This window comes from Coregonus lavaretus, assembly GCF_964263955.1.
Source record: "Coregonus lavaretus genome assembly, chromosome: 18".
Lineage (NCBI taxonomy): Eukaryota > Metazoa > Chordata > Actinopteri > Salmoniformes > Salmonidae > Coregonus > Coregonus lavaretus.
Window position 1 is genome coordinate 3,591,026 of NC_140005.1, and position 15,431 is coordinate 3,606,456.

Sequence of the window (15,431 nt, forward strand, 5' to 3'; positions counted from 1 at the left end):
GAGGAGCGAGAGAGGGGAAGAGAGAGGAGCGAGAGAGGGGAAGAGAGAGGAGCGACAGAAGAGCGAGAGAGGAGCGAAAAATGTAGCGGCCACAGCGAGACAAACTGCACATGTCCTCTGGCTCAAAATGTTTCCCGCCTGACAAGTTTCAATTAGGATTGTGAAAATCAAGTTGTCTATTTAGAGAAGAGGAAACTCCACTATGAGACAGCTGCAGCTCAGCCCGCTGCTCGTTCAGGACCAGATACATACTAATATATGAAGATATTAATAAAAATGGCCACCAAAATATAAAGTGGAATACACTGGTTAGCTGACATCATGAAAATAACGAGCTCACTACCATGGAGCAGAAGGCTGTGTCTGATTCTGGATGGCCAGATAGCTAGCAACAATAGCAAGAAGCTGCCATGTGGGGAATCGTAGGCAGCTCGTTTCAGCTAGTTTTATCCTGTTCTTGATACCATGTCTTGTTTTGAGGTGCTTTGACTGATGTCACGTCAATACTAAAAATCGGTCATCCAATTTAAACCCACATCCAATCTTGAATGAAATAAGTGTAGTAACTATTAGTAACTTTGTACATGTAACAATAATCCTGGTATTAGAATTGAAAGAATAGTCAAATGGTAGATATGGCTGAAATTCGCTAGCTAGCTAACCAACAACTGTAGCGATGTATTAGAGTGCTCATTCTGCACATTTATTTATGTTTTCAATAAACATTGGAGACGTAAAATATTTGACATGTTGTCAATCTAAAGCCCACGTGTCAAACTCATTCCACGGAGGGCCGAGTGACTGGAGGGTTTCACCCCCCCCCCCCCCTTGTAATTGGTTGATCAATTAAGGTCACTAATTAGTCAGGAAATGGTTGTCTAGGGCTTAATTGAAAGGAAAAACCCCCAAAACCAGCAGACACTAGGCCCGCCATGGAATGAGTTTGACACACCTGATCTAAGCCAACCCTGTCTGTTTTGCCCCATAGTTGCGTGCTTGTCAGTTTTGTTGCTAAACAACCAACCCGTCTATACTGAGAGTTTAGCGGTGTCTTATTGAGTTGGGATAAGCAAGGATGGCGTGCATTTGAGCAAGGCTAAACCTCAGCGCATCAGCTCCATTGGCTTGCTCTCTACAGTGGACCTGGCTGGCTGCTCCTGTAGGAAATGTGGATGGTAGAAGAATCTTGACTGATGCACCACTGCAAGAAGATGCCCTATTTGAACCAATAGGCCTATTCACATTAATGAAGAAGCTGTTGTCAAATCGCTAAATCAAAATGTTTAGAGGACTGTGCTGCGAAGTTGCTTGTCATCTCGAGACTTCCTTAAAAACAGTTTTGAAACCTGTGACTTGAGAAACACAGACACTAAACATGGGACTCGTGTTGCTTTTGCCTAGTAAATAACAGGCTAATCCATATTGTGAGAGGCTGAGGGATAGATGGGTTTCTGACAACATTTTACACAAGGCAAAGGCAGCATTACAAGATAGTAACTGACTGTCTAAGAGCCATCACTCATTTCAGTTCGGCTCTGATCTCAACTAAGGTTATTGGATGACCTCACGCTTGTTTAACTTTTACATTAAGGCCTGCATCTGTATTGAGGGGGATTTGACAACAAGGAAGAACCATCAGATTCTGCCTGCAACATGTAGCCATTTGCCGCTCTGACTCAGAGCCAAGTTGCATATCTGGTTGGCCTATGTTAATGCGGTATAATTTACAGTGGGCAACATGTAAAACAAAACAAAAAACAGTTGCTAGAGACATGTCAGTAACTACTGTTTTCCACGTTTGAGATGCTTCATAGTTTTGATAAATGTTGTTACCTTTCGCAACGCTTGGACGAAGAGGCCTCGCCATTTGTGACTGTTCTCGTCACTTGAAAAGTCGTATATTTGCTGCGGCTGCATGGCTCCTTACGTTGCCGTGATCCGGTCTGGACCGTCAGCATCGGCCCCGGGTAGTCCTTGTGAGTGGGTCAGTCCAGGCACGGTGGGAAAAATGAACTTGAAGGTAACTAAGCTAATAGAACACTAGCTAAACCTTACACCAAATCGAGCAAGGTTTGGTAATGCTAACTAGAAAGAAAAAAAAAAAACATGTATTACTGTTAGCGAGCTAATTTAAAAGTGCAAGGCTAGTTAGCTATAACATGATTCTCAGATTTTACAAAGTGCTAGCAACTCACTTGTTAGCGGTCTCATTTACTAGCTAGTGAGTTAATATGCGCCTAGTGCGCTAGCTAATTAGTTAGCCAGCTAGATAGCTAATAAACAAATGGTTAGCTAGTTAGCTACGCTCTATGCTATTTTAGATAGTTGGCTAGGTAGCTAACAAAATATAAACATATAGCCAGCTAGCTAGCCATTTCAGTTAAAATGTCATGACTAAAACGTATAATGTTAGTAAGTATACTGCCTATTGTAACTTAGGTTTAGCGCTATCACAGCTTTGATTATTATCTGCTAGCTAGAGAGCACACATCTGTATGCAAAGGCTGTCTCTATCATGGCCTTGGTGCACTGTTGTGGCACAAGACTATTCATTCAATTCCAAAGAAGGAAAAACTTTCTCCTCTGCTGTTTACTTCAACAACTATCATATTTTCCGCATCGGTTAATCGCGCACTCCAAGAACAATCCCACTAGGATAGTCCGAGGCATGTTTATCCAGTGTCCAGCGGCACAAGAAGCGCTTGTTGGTGTGTTTTTGTTATCGTTGGAGATGTTCCTCCCTCAACTCCTAACTCAACGTCCGTGCGTGTCTGCCTGAATCTCGGCCCGTCACTTGCTCAGTTTGCGTCCTGCGTAGACGGCCAGGGAGTTTGCGTAAGCACAGTGAAGGGGTGGGTGGAAACGCCTTTGTCCAGGGAAAGAGTGGGGACCACAAGTTTGTGTACCTCTATATTATTTATAGGCAAAACCTAGCTAGTTTATCATTATTGCTTATAAAATTACATTAAAAGACAGCCTCAGATGTTAGCATGATTTCAATTGATCCACCTAAGAAATGAAGAAAAAAAGAATATACTCCATGGGAACATATGACCATGTTTGAACAGTAGTGGCTGTAATAAGATATGATTTCACTGTGAGCCAACTATCATTGTGCAGTTTGGTTACTGTACTGTAAGATCCTGCCCCCCTGTGGACATAGTGATCTTGCTCACAAATTCAGTGAATGATTAGAGAAATAATATACACTAAGTGTACAAAACATTAGGAACACCTTCCTAATATTGAGTTGTACCCCCCTTTGCCCCCCAGAACAGCCTCAATTCGTCAGGGAATGGATTTCAAGGTGTCTGAAAGCATTCAACAGGGATGCTGGCCCATGTTGACTCCAATGCTTCCCACAGTTGTGTGTCAAGTTCGCTGGATGAGTGGATGTCCTTTCGGTTCCATTTCTGCGATACAGTTGATAACCATTGCTATGAATGCAATGAAGCCAACCTTACTGAAGCCTATATCACTCGTTGGCCGATCCCTTTGTGCTGGCACAGATCCACTACTCACAGGGATCGTCTCAAGATCCCTCACCCATCCTCCTCTACTTTCTTCACTGCCTCAGCATAGGACACCTTCTGCACTACTCTGACCACCTCCACCTGCCTCTCTCGCACCGCACACTTACGATCCCCAGCAACATGGGCACCCCTACAGTTGACATTACTTTGTCAGCTAAAAACTCAAGACTCAAAAAGGACTGACAATAACTCCTGTTTCACAACCGGGTCTGCTTGGCACCAAACGGCAGGCGCCACAAACACCTCAATTTCTCCACCTGCACACTTAACGCTACCCCAGAAAAATCACTCATTTTCAATGGTGCCCTATTCCTAAGCGCCAAGTAAGAAACATATCTTGACCCAGGTTTCGTGACACCGCGCGCCCGTTAGCTCTGCTCCGGAGAAACACAAACAAATATCACAAATCCACTACAGGTTACCTTCACTGATTCAACTCCTTCCCCACCCACCCTGAAACCACATATGGATCCGCCAAAAGGCATTGATCCACTTTCTCCTAAAATTAAACTCCTACTGGAACGGATTCTTCTTTTATCATCTCGGTCGATAGCAGGGCCACACCTTCCACCTCACTTAACTCGCCCTCATTCACTTCCAGTTCACCTCCAGAACTCGAGACAGGCGCAAGGTTCACTCTGTTCTTCTTCGACACTCCATCTCCATTTTGTATCGCCGTCTTCCTCAAATTTCAAATCCAACCTCTGCTTTCCTCATTCTCCTCGTCCTCTTCTTCCTCCAATTCTATTCCTCCTCAGACATCCACCTTTCTGTTTCCCTGTCCCAATAGTCCTCTTCTTCCGACATTGCTTGCCATCCCCAATCCATGTCTCAAGGTTTAAAAATCCTTCTTTAACTTGTCTCTTCCTCTACACTGATTTGAAGTTAATTTAACAGGTGACATCAATAAGGGATCATAGCTTTCACCTGGATACACCTGGTCAGTCTATCATGGAAAGAGGTGTTCCTAATGTTTTGTACACTGTGTGTGTAATTCTTACAACCAAGTCATTATCTTTATTATCCTTCACATTAGTACAAGATATCCCATATACTGCACCAATAATAATGGTAAAAGTTATTTATTTAAAATACATCGAATCTCAGTAATAAACTATTTTGTCCCTGATATTGTACACATCACAAAAGTCAAAATGAGACAATTTTAATTCGTAGAAAAATGAATTAAACCGTTTCATATCGTCTCAGTAAACAGGCTAACACAATTAAACCGTTTTTCAAAAACAATCACTGTCAAAGAATGTGACTGCGGCAAAATGAAAAACGACAGATAAACATTGAGTTTATGATCAAATAAATGGTTTTTAGCAGCATAAATCTGCGCGTTAAAAATCAAAAAGCAGAAATGGTGGTAAAAGCCAAGATTTTTTTAGCACTACTGTACATCATCATCCAACATTTGAAGCAATGAGAGGGATCACATGAGAATACAGGACCACAGTGGAGCAAATCTTTCATTTAGAACATTCTGGTGAATTATTGGCATCATCTGGAATCATCTGTGCAACCATCTCATTTTTGGTTTCATCGGTGCATCTAACAACATTTCAAACGTTAAGGGTCGGTAAAAAAAAAAAAAAAAAAGCTATTTCTGCGGAGATTCTGCATTTAATTAGTTTTTTAGTCCAAGATTTGGTTTAATCTGTGTCTGGAAAACTGGTCCTCGGTAGTCTGGACTAGGGTTGAATGGCGGGAACCCGGTTACCGAGATTTACTGCCAAAAACAACCAATTTTTACCGGGATAAATAACTGTGAGAAACCGATCAATTATAATAAATTATTTATATGAACAGCATGCCGTGAAATGGAATTTAAAATATATGCGATGTCCTAAATGTGGTTTCTCTACGGCCTCTGCATGATGAATCATCAAGGCGCAGGGTGCAGACAGAGCCCATCTCAGTATGGTGCGATGGCGGTAGGCTATTGCAGTTGTTTATTCAGACCCATAACCGTTCAATCTTCGTGAAGAAGAAGTGAAAGCCTTCCGCATCTAAATCTAGTCCTATATTATTAAAGGATGTCATTAGAATGATGAAGGACAACGAAACTTATTTCATTTAACTGTTGAAAGCGAGGAAGGAATGAAGCAACACTAGAGAGAGAAAGAGGGGGCTTATAACGGGACATATTATGAAAGGTATATATGCGTCAGCCTACTAATTATACAAATAGGCCCTATTATATTTCAAAATTCATATCAAATTATCTAGCCTATACTGGTAACTTTGTAGGCCGCATGTGCTGCACCAGAATCACATGTTCTCTCCCTGCTTTATCACGGTTTGAATGATGTGCATAATTCCAGTACATATAATACAGTATAATACAACACAGTACAGTAATACAGTTCACACTCAAAAAGATTAGCCTACTGGAGCTAGTTTCATTTATTTACCCAAGAGAGCATATAGCTAGCTACATCTATGGGCTTTATATAGCTAGCTACATCTAAGGGCTTTATATAGCTAGCTACATCTATGGGCTTTATATAGCTAGCTACATCTATGGGCTTTATATAGCTAGCTACATCTATGGGCTTTTATATAGCTAGCTACATCTATGGGCTTTTATATAGCTAGCTACATCTATGGGCTTTATATAGCTAGCTACATCTATGGGCTTTTATATAGCTAGCTACATCTATGGGCTTTATATAGCTAGCTACATCTATGGGTTTTATATAGCTAGCTACATCTATGGGTTTTATATAGCTAGCTACATCTATGGGCTTTATATAGCTAGCTACATCTATGGGCTTTATATAGCTAGCTACATCTATGGGCTTTTATATAGCTAGCTACATCTATGGGCTTTATATAGCTAGCTACATCTATGGGCTTTATATAGCTAGCTACATCTATGGGCTTCTATGTTTTTCTGTCGTGCGTAATGTGCAGTAGCCTATATATCATATATGTATTGGATAACAGCGCAATCATTTGGGCTTTTTTGGGATTGGGCTCATTAAATCTCTAATGTAGGGCTCATAAAATTTATTCAATTCATGGCTCATCAGGCTCAGGTAGCATCAGGCTTGAATTTAATTTTATATATATAATATTTTTTGGGGGGGGTGTATTTGACCCCCTTTTTCTCCCCAATTTCGTGATATCCAATTGCAATCCAATTACGAGCTTGTCTCATCGCTGCAACTCCCCAACGGGCTCGGGAGAGGCGAAGGTCGAGACCTGGATTTTCTGGAAAACCTGGGAATTTTGGAAAGTTACCGGATTTTTCCAACCTTACTCTGCTGACGGAGATAGATGCTGGGCCAGTGAGCAGTAGCAATAGCAACAGACTGGATGGCTCATTCCGTGGCGAGGTTTCCCCTAGGCACAGATCCAGGATCAGCTTCCCCTCTCCCAATACTAACCTTTAACCCATTAGGTGGGGAAAATGCAGAACTGACCCGAGATCAGCGTCTAGGGGCAACTTCACCCTACACCGCTTCACCATTTCACTAGATGACCTGCAGCTGGATCAGATGGATCAATGTTGTTACTTCCTTCCATTGGGGAAGTGTAGGTACGTCCCAAATGCCACCCTATTCCCTGTGGGCCCTGGTCAAAAGTAGTGCACAGAAGTCAAAAGAACTCAAAAGTAAGGAATAGGATGCCATTTGGTATGCATCCGAAGAGTGCCTCTAGAGTTTCTAGAGGCTGAAACGTCTCTCCACCTCATCCGCTACCATCTCTGCTATGGCCAGGGAAGAGGTGGCGGCTGGCGAGGGAGCGTTGCGTACATGGAGGACCCTGCTGCCCACGTCCCCGACACCACCGTCAAACACAAAGTCATCTACCAGGTTCCCATCGCGGTCCAGAGCCTGGGCCCTCACCCCCGCCGGACCCCTGCAACAGACAAAAAACACACACACAACACTGTTATGTCATATTTCCACTAAGGACTGGCTCCAGTGTTGTCATATTTCCACTAAGGACTGGCTTCAGTGTTTTACCCAAAAGGCTCAGGCTTTAGTGTTTCCACGCCAACGGCCCGGCTCCAGTGACTCACCGGGCCATGGCCTCCTTGGACCTGCTCTGACTTGGGGCCAAGGCACTGGCACTTTTCAGCTAGCATTTACATAACGGCTAACTGTGAAACATGGGTTAACGCCTTCTCACAAAATAACTGTCTTGTTGGTGCAAAGTTTGTTGATTCTTCTCTTCACAAGTCCTCAGAGTCAGCCCTAGCTACAGTTCATATCGCAAAGTATTCCCTTTTTCCACATTTTGTTACGTTACAGCCTTATTCTAAAATTTATTTAATTATTTTTTCCCCCCTCATAGGTGGGGCCCTTACTGAAAACCCTAACTGCCCTCTCTGCAACAAACCTGGCACCATGGCGCATGTGTTAACATCCTGCACTTTCACCCTCTCCCAAGGACGCTACAGATGGAGGCAAGTTAAGGGAACTGGACGACATCCTGGAGAAGGAGAGGAGGAAAAAGAGAACTCCAACCAACAAAGGCTTCGTCGTCAAGGCCTTGAGAAACGGGAGCAGAGAAACGGGAACAGCCAGTTCCAGGAAGGACGGCATCCTGGAACAAGCCAGAACATGGGAGATGTGTGCTGACCTGGACAGATGGCTGAGCTTCCCCCCTGACATTGTTGTCACCACTCTCCGTCCAGACATCACCATATAGGTAGAGAAGGAGAAAAAGGCTGGTGAGGGTGGAACTCACAGTGCCCTGGGAGGAGAGATGCGAGGAGGCATACCAGCGCAAGAAGGACAAGTATGCAATCCTGGAAGATGATGACCGAGGCAAGGGATGAAGTGTCTGGGTTTACCCAGTTGAAGTTGGCTTCCGGGGCTTTCCCTGCCCAATCAACATGGAGACTACTTTCCGCTCTGGGCATCAAAGGAAAGGACAGAAGATCTGCGGTTCAGTGCCAAGCAAGCACTGCTGAAAAGGCACCCTGCCGGTTATGGTGGAAAAGATCTGCACAAAGCTGGAAGCCATCCACAGGCGGGCAGTGATTTGGCCAATCAGTGTGGGACTCACCATCTTGAGGAAGTTCCAGGTTAGGAGTTGAAACATCCAGTGATAGGTGGGCCCTGGCTGATGACGTCTGTGGATCAGCAATCAAACACTGTTTTGTATCAGATACTGAGATGCTTGATACACCCCCAGCCCCTGGAATTAACATTCAGAATCCGTTATACCTGAGTACGTCGCTGAGAGAGAGCTCCGGGATGAACTTCTTTAGGATCTTGACCTGAGCTCCGATGAACACCCCTCTGTACATCTCTCCAACACCATACACTAGGTTATTCATCACCAGCTTCTGCAGACCCCTGGGACACACAGAGAGAGATGCATAGAGAGACAGACGTTTGCTTCTGTCATCCAGCAGAGTAATTTATCAAGAGAAATGGAGAGAGGAGGCAAGAGGCAGAATGGTTCCATGAAAATCTAAATGAACTTGGATACCAGTTGGATAAACAGTGGGAAGAACTAGTATTTGATACACTGCTGATTTTTCAGGTTTTCCTACTTACAAAGCATGTAGAGGACTGTAATTTTTAATCATAGGTACACTTCAACTGTGAGAGACGGAATCTAAAACAAAAATCCAGAAAATCACATTGTATGATTTTTAAGTAATTAATTTGCATTTTATTGCATGACATAAGTATTTGATACATCAGAAAAGCAGAACTTAATATTTGGTACAGAAACCTTTGTTTGCAATTACAGAGATCATACGTTTCCTGTAGGTCTTGACCAGGTTTGCACACACTGCAGCAGGGATTTTGGCCCACTCCTCCATACAGACCTTCTCCAGATCCTTCAGGTTTCGGGGCTGTCGCTGGGCAATACGGACTTTCAGCTCCCTCCAAAGATTTTCTATTGGGTTCAGGTCTGGAGACTGGCTAGGCCACTCCAGGACCTTGAGATACTTCTTACGGAGCCACCCCTTAGTTGCCCTGGCTGTGTGTTTCGGGTCGTTGTCATGCTGGAAGACCCAGCCACGACCCATCTTCAATGCTCTTACTGAGGGAAGGAGGTTGTTGGCCAAGATCTCGCGATACATGGCCCCATCCATCCTCCCCTCAATACAGTGCAGTCGTCCTGTCCCCTTTGCAGAAAAGCATCCCCAAAGAATGATGTTTCCACCTCCATGCTTCACGGTTGGGATGGTGTTCTTGGGGTTGTACTCATCCTTCTTCTTCCTCCAAACACGGCGAGTGGAGTTTAGACCAAAAAGCTCAATTTTTGTCTCATCAGACCACATGACCTTCTCCCATTCCTCCTCTGGATCATCCAGATGGTCATTGGCAAACTTCAGACAGGCCTGGACATGCGCTGGCTTGAGCAGGGGGACCTTGCGTGCGCTGCAGGATTTTAATCCATGACGGCGTAGTGTGTTACTAATGGTTTTCTTTGAGACTGTGGTCCCAGCTCTCTTCAGGTCATTGACCAGGTCCTGCCGTGTAGTTCTGGGCTGATCCCTCACCTTCCTCATGATCATTGATGCCCCACGAGGTGAGATCTTGCATGGAGCCCCAGACCGAGGGTGGTTGACCGTCATCTTGAACTTCTTCCATTTTCTAATAATTGCGCCAACAGTTGTTGCCTTCTCACCAACCTGCTTGCCTATTGTCCTGTAGCCCATCCCAGCCTTGTGCAGGTCTACAATTTTATCCCTGATGTCCTTACACAGCTCTCTGGTCTTGGCCATTGTGGAGAGGTTGGAGTCTGTTTGATTGAGTATGTGGACAGGTGTCTTTTATACAGGTAACGAGTTCAAACAGGTGCAGTTAATACAGGTAATGAGTGGAGAACAGGAGGACTTCTTAAAGAAAAACTAAAAGGTCTGTGAGAGCCGGAATTCTTACTGGTTGGTAGGTGATCAAATACTTATGTCATGCAATAAAATGCAAATTCATTACTTAAAAATCATACAATGTGATTTTATGGATTTTTGTTTTAGATTCCGTCTCTCACAGTTGAAGGGTACCTATGATAAAAATTAGACCTCTACATGCTTTGTAAGTAGGAAAACCTGCAAGATCGGCAGTGTATCAAATACTTGTTCTCCCCACTGTAGTCCTCAAGGGGAAGCTCTCTACTAGATTGAAATGAAATGACACGTCAAGGGGAACGATAAGTAAGAGATGATATTAAACCAACCTTCCTAAATGACATTGCTTCCTAACTTCTAAGTACTATACCTGAATGAGAGTGCATCTCCAAAGTCCCGGGCATCGAAGTCGTACAGCTTGTAACCCTCTCGTTTAAAGGCCAGGACGGCATTGGGACCCAGCCAGACACTGCCATCCATCCGAGGGGTGAAGTGGACCCCCAGGAAGGGGAACTTAGGGTCAGGAACCTACAGACACAATCAGTCTATCAGTACAACAACCAGGAACCTACAGACACGTCTCTGTATCAGTACAACAACCAGGAACCTACAGACACGTCTCTGTATCAGTACATTTCTCTAAACAGCACTTAACCATCTGACATTCCTTGAATCCCAAATCAACCCTACTCCCCACCAGCACGAAAACTCACTACTTTAAGTCACTCTGGATAAGTCGCTCTGGATAAGAGCATCTGCTAAATGACTAGAATGTAACTGAGTGTAAAGAATGTAACTAGAATGTAAATCTGAGAATATTGTACAGCTGTGATAGGCTGATAGCATTGTCATCATTTTATAGCTACCTGTCCTATCTAATCCTCTCAGATCTAAGTGCCATTAGGGGCTAAGGGATGATTTGCGATACAAGGAAAAAATAGAGGACTTACAGGGTAGATGTTGCCTTTGACCAGATAGTGTTATATAGGACTTACAGGGTAGATGTTGCCTTTGACTAGATAGTGATATATAGGACTTACAGGGTAGATGTTGCCTTTGACTAGATAGTGTTATATAGGACTTACAGGGTAGATGTTGCCTTTGACTAGATAGTGTTATATAGGACTTACAGGGTAGATGTTGCCTTTGACTAGATATTGTTATATAGGACTTACAGGGTAGATGTTGCCTTTGACTAGATATTGTTATATAGGACTTACAGGGTAGATGTTGCCTTTGACTAGATAGTGATATATAGGACTTACAGGGTAGATGTTGCCTTTGACTAGATAGTGTTATATAGGACTTACAGGGTAGATGTTGCCTTTGACTAGATAGTGTTATATAGGACTTACAGGGTAGATGTTGCCCCGGACCAGATAGTGTTATATAGGACTTACAGGGTAGATGTTGCCCCGGACCAGATAGTGTTATATAGGACTTACAGGGTAGATGTTGCCCCGGACCAGATAGTGTTATAGAGGACTTACAGGGTAGATGTTGCCTTTGACCAGATAGTGTTATATAGGACTTACAGGGTAGATGTTGCCCCGGACCAGATAGTGATATATAGGACTTACAGGGTAGATGTTGCCCCGGACCAGATAGTGTTATATAGGACTTACAGGGTAGATGTTGCCTTTGACCAGATAGTGTTATATAAAATTTACAGGGTAGATGTTGCCTTTGACCAGATAGTGTTATATAGGATTTACAGGGTAGATGTTGCCCCGGACCAGATAGTGTTATATAGGACTTACAGGGTAGATGTTGCCCCGGACCAGATAGTGTTATATAGGACTTACAGGGTAGATGTTGCCCCGGACCAGATAGTGTTATATAGGACTTACAGGGTAGATGTTGCCCCGGACAAGATAGTGATATATAGGACTTACAGGGTAGATGTTGCCTTTGACCAGATAGTGTTATATAGGATTTACAGGGTAGATGTTGCCTTTGACCAGATAGTGTTATATAGGATTTACAGGGTAGATGTTGCCTTTGACTAGATAGTGATATATAGGACTTACAGGGTAGATGTTGCCCCGGACCAGATAGTGTTATATAGGACTTACAGGGTAGATGTTGCCCCGGACCAGATAGTGATATATAGGACTTACAGGGTAGATGTTGCCTTTGACCAGATAGTGTTATATAGGACTTACAGGGTAGATGTTGCCCCGGACCAGATAGTGATATATAGGACTTACAGGGTAGATGTTGCCCCGGACCAGATAGTGATATATAGGATTTACAGGGTAGATGTTGCCTTTGACTAGATAGTGTTATAGAGGACTTACAGGGTAGATGTTGCCCCGGACCAGATAGTGATATATAGGACTTACAGGGTAGATGTTGCCTTTGACCAGATAGTGATATATAGGACTTACAGGGTAGATGTTGCCTTTGACTAGATATTGTTATATAGGACTTACAGGGTAGATGTTGCCTTTGACCAGATAGTGATATATAGGACTTACAGGGTAGATGTTGCCCCGGACCAGATAGTGATATATAGGACTTACAGGGTAGATGTTGCCTTTGACTAGATAGTGATATATAGGACTTACAGGGTAGATGTTGCCCCGGACCAGATAGTGTTATATAGGACTTACAGGGTAGATGTTGCCCCGGACCAGATAGTGTTATATAGGACTTACAGGGTAGATGTTGCCCCGGACCAGATAGTGTTATATAGGACTTACAGGGTAGATGTTGCCCCGGACCAGATAGTGTTATATAGGACTTACAGGGTAGATGTTGCCCCGGACCAGATAGTGTTATATAGGACTTACAGGGTAGATGTTGCCCCAGACCAGATAGTGTTATATAGGACTTACAGGGTAGATGTTGCCCCGGACCAGATAGTGTTATATAGGACTTACAGGGTAGATGTTGCCCCGGACCAGATAGTGTTATATAGGACTTACAGGGTAGATGTTGCCTTTGACTAGATATTGTTATATAGGACTTGCAGGGTAGATGTTGCCTTTGACTAGATAGTGTTATATAGGACTTGCAGGGTAGATGTTGCCTTTGACTAGATAGTGTTATATAGGACTTACAGGGTAGATGTTGCCTTTGACTAGATATTGTTATATAGGACTTGCAGGGTAGATGTTGCCTTTGACTAGATAGTGTTATATAGGACTTACAGGGTAGATGTTGCCCCGGACCAGATAGTGATATATAGGACTTACAGGGTAGATGTTGCCTTTGACTAGATATTGTTATATAGGACTTGCAGGGTAGATGTTGCCTTTGACTAGATAGTGTTATATAGGACTTACAGGGTAGATGTTGCCCCGGACCAGATAGTGATATATAGGACTTACAGGGTAGATGTTGCCCCGGACCAGATAGTGTTATATAGGACTTACAGGGTAGATGTTGCCTTTGACTAGATAGTGATATATAGGACTTACAGGGTAGATGTTGCCCCGGACCAGATAGTGTTATGTAGGACTTACAGGGTAGATGTTGCCCCGGACCAGATAGTGTTATGTAGGACTTACAGGGTAGATGTTGCCCCGGACCAGATAGTGTTTCTCAGGCTTCAGGACCAGGTAATCTCCTCTGAAAGGGACAATGCGAGGCTCTGGACTGCAGCCAGAGATCTGAGAGAGGCGGTCAGAGTACAGACCACCACAGGTCAGCACATACCGACACCTCACCTCCTTACCCTACGGAGACCACACAAACACACACGTTAGTTACGGCTTAAAAACAAACCAAAAAAGTATTCTGATAGCCATTTCCATCGCATTCTACTAATTTAGCACGCGCATTGCAGATGCCTACCTTTGAATCTCTGATAGCGATGGGATATTTCATTCCTGAAATGTTTTGAAGGAAAATACATTCACAAGTGCATCACCCCTTTTCATAAAAATCTATTAGTGTTCTGAGTGAGGACAGTAGAGAACAGATACCTTCAGTGTTACCAGCGGGGCTTTCCTTCACCATGGCCATGTCACTAGCCTCATATTCAGTAACCACGGTCCCTCCTGCCTCCTGGAAGTCTTTGCCGTATGCGAGTGACACAAGCCTCCAGTCCACGATGCCAGTGTAGGGAGAGTCCAGCGCCATCAGACCCTGAAAGGAAGAGTAACCATAAAGCTGTTTACACTGATACTCTACCCTGGGCTGTGTACCAAATGGCCCCCTGTTCCCTATAAAGTGCACTACTTTTGACCAGGGAATAGGGTGCCAAAAGTAGTGCTCTGTATAGGCAATAGGGTGGCATTTCAGACTCAACCCTGGACGTTCACTATAAAGTATCTTAGTAAAAAACAAAACGACTGCCATCTCATTCACACTCTCCGCCCTTCTGTTTAACCCCTGCAGTCGGTCTCTCTCTCTCTCTCTCTCTCTCTCTCTCTCTCTCTCTCTCTCTCTCTCTCTCTCTCTCTCTCTCTCTCTCTCTCTCTCTCTCTCTCTCTCTCTCTCTCTCTCTCTCTCTCTCTCTCTCTCTCTCACACCCTGCAGTAGGGCTCTCTCTCTCTCTCACACCCTGCAGTCGGTCTCTCTCTCTCTCTCTCCCCCCTCTCTCTCTCTCACCCTGCAGTAAGGCTCTCTCTCTCTCTCTCTCTCTCTCTCTCTCTCTCTCTCTCTCTCTCACACCCTGCAGTAGGGCTCTCTCTCTCTCTCTCCCTCCCTCCCTCTCTCTCTCACCCTGCAGTAGGGCTCTCTCTCTCTCTCTCTCTCTCTTTCTCTCCCTCCCTCTCTCTCACACCCTGCAGTAGGGCTCTCTCTCTCCCTCCCTCTCTCTCACACCCTGCAGTAGGGCTCTCTCTCTCTCTCTCTCTCTCTCTCCCTCTCTCTCTCTCTCCCTCCCTCTCTCTCACACCCTGCAGTAGGGCTCTCTCTCTCCCTCCCTCTCTCTCACACCCTGCAGTAGGGCTCTCTCTCTCTCCCTCTCTCTCTCTCTCCCTCCCTCTCTCTCACACCCTGCAGTAAGGCTCTCTCTCTCCCTCTCTCTCTCTCTCCCTCCCTCTCTCTCACACCCTGCAGTAGGGCTCTCTCTCTCTCCCTCCCTCCCTCTCTCTCTCACCCTGCAGTAGGGC

At 44.4% G+C, this 15,431-nt stretch overlaps 2 protein-coding genes across 2 annotated transcripts in view; both read right to left on the reverse strand.

Annotated features, from left to right (window-relative positions):
• Positions 1 to 2,773, reverse strand: part of LOC311145289 (son of sevenless homolog 2-like) — a gene marked incomplete at its 3' end in the record, with an annotated part of 88,396 nt that extends 85,623 nt beyond the window's left edge. The window contains exon 1 of the mRNA XM_084181523.1: positions 1,834 to 2,773. Coding sequence (XP_084037649.1) covers positions 1,834 to 1,917 — 84 coding nt within the window. The 5' untranslated portion in view covers positions 1,918 to 2,773. The remainder of the gene's footprint in view (positions 1 to 1,833) is intronic.
• A 1,749-nt stretch (positions 2,774 to 4,522) lies between these two features.
• l2hgdh (L-2-hydroxyglutarate dehydrogenase) lies at positions 4,523 to 14,863 on the reverse strand. The gene is made up of 7 exons (XM_084182201.1): positions 14,847 to 14,863; positions 14,298 to 14,460; positions 14,167 to 14,201; positions 13,881 to 14,048; positions 10,736 to 10,893; positions 8,723 to 8,854; positions 4,523 to 7,406 (listed from the first exon to the last, which is right to left on the reverse strand). Exons 2-7 carry the CDS (start codon positions 14,452 to 14,454, stop codon positions 7,211 to 7,213), a joined length of 846 nt encoding a protein of 281 aa, XP_084038327.1. The 5' UTR covers positions 14,455 to 14,460; positions 14,847 to 14,863; the 3' UTR covers positions 4,523 to 7,210.
• Positions 14,864 to 15,431: the final 568 nt, after the last annotated feature.

What these genes read in the sequence shown, in the direction of transcription:
- l2hgdh (XM_084182201.1), bottom strand. Translation starts at nt 14,454, where the DNA reads ATGGCGCTGGACTCTCCCTACACTGGCATCGTGGACTGGAGGCTTGTG. An exon ending in TCGCTATCAGAGATTCAAAG is followed by an intron (nt 14,049 to 14,166) that starts GTAGGCATCTGC and finishes TGGTCTCCGTAG; the next exon opens with GGTAAGGAGGTGAGGTGTCG. An exon ending in TCCGGGGCAACATCTACCCT is followed by an intron (nt 10,894 to 13,880) that starts GTAAGTCCTACA and finishes TTGTGTCTGTAG; the next exon opens with GTTCCTGACCCTAAGTTCCC.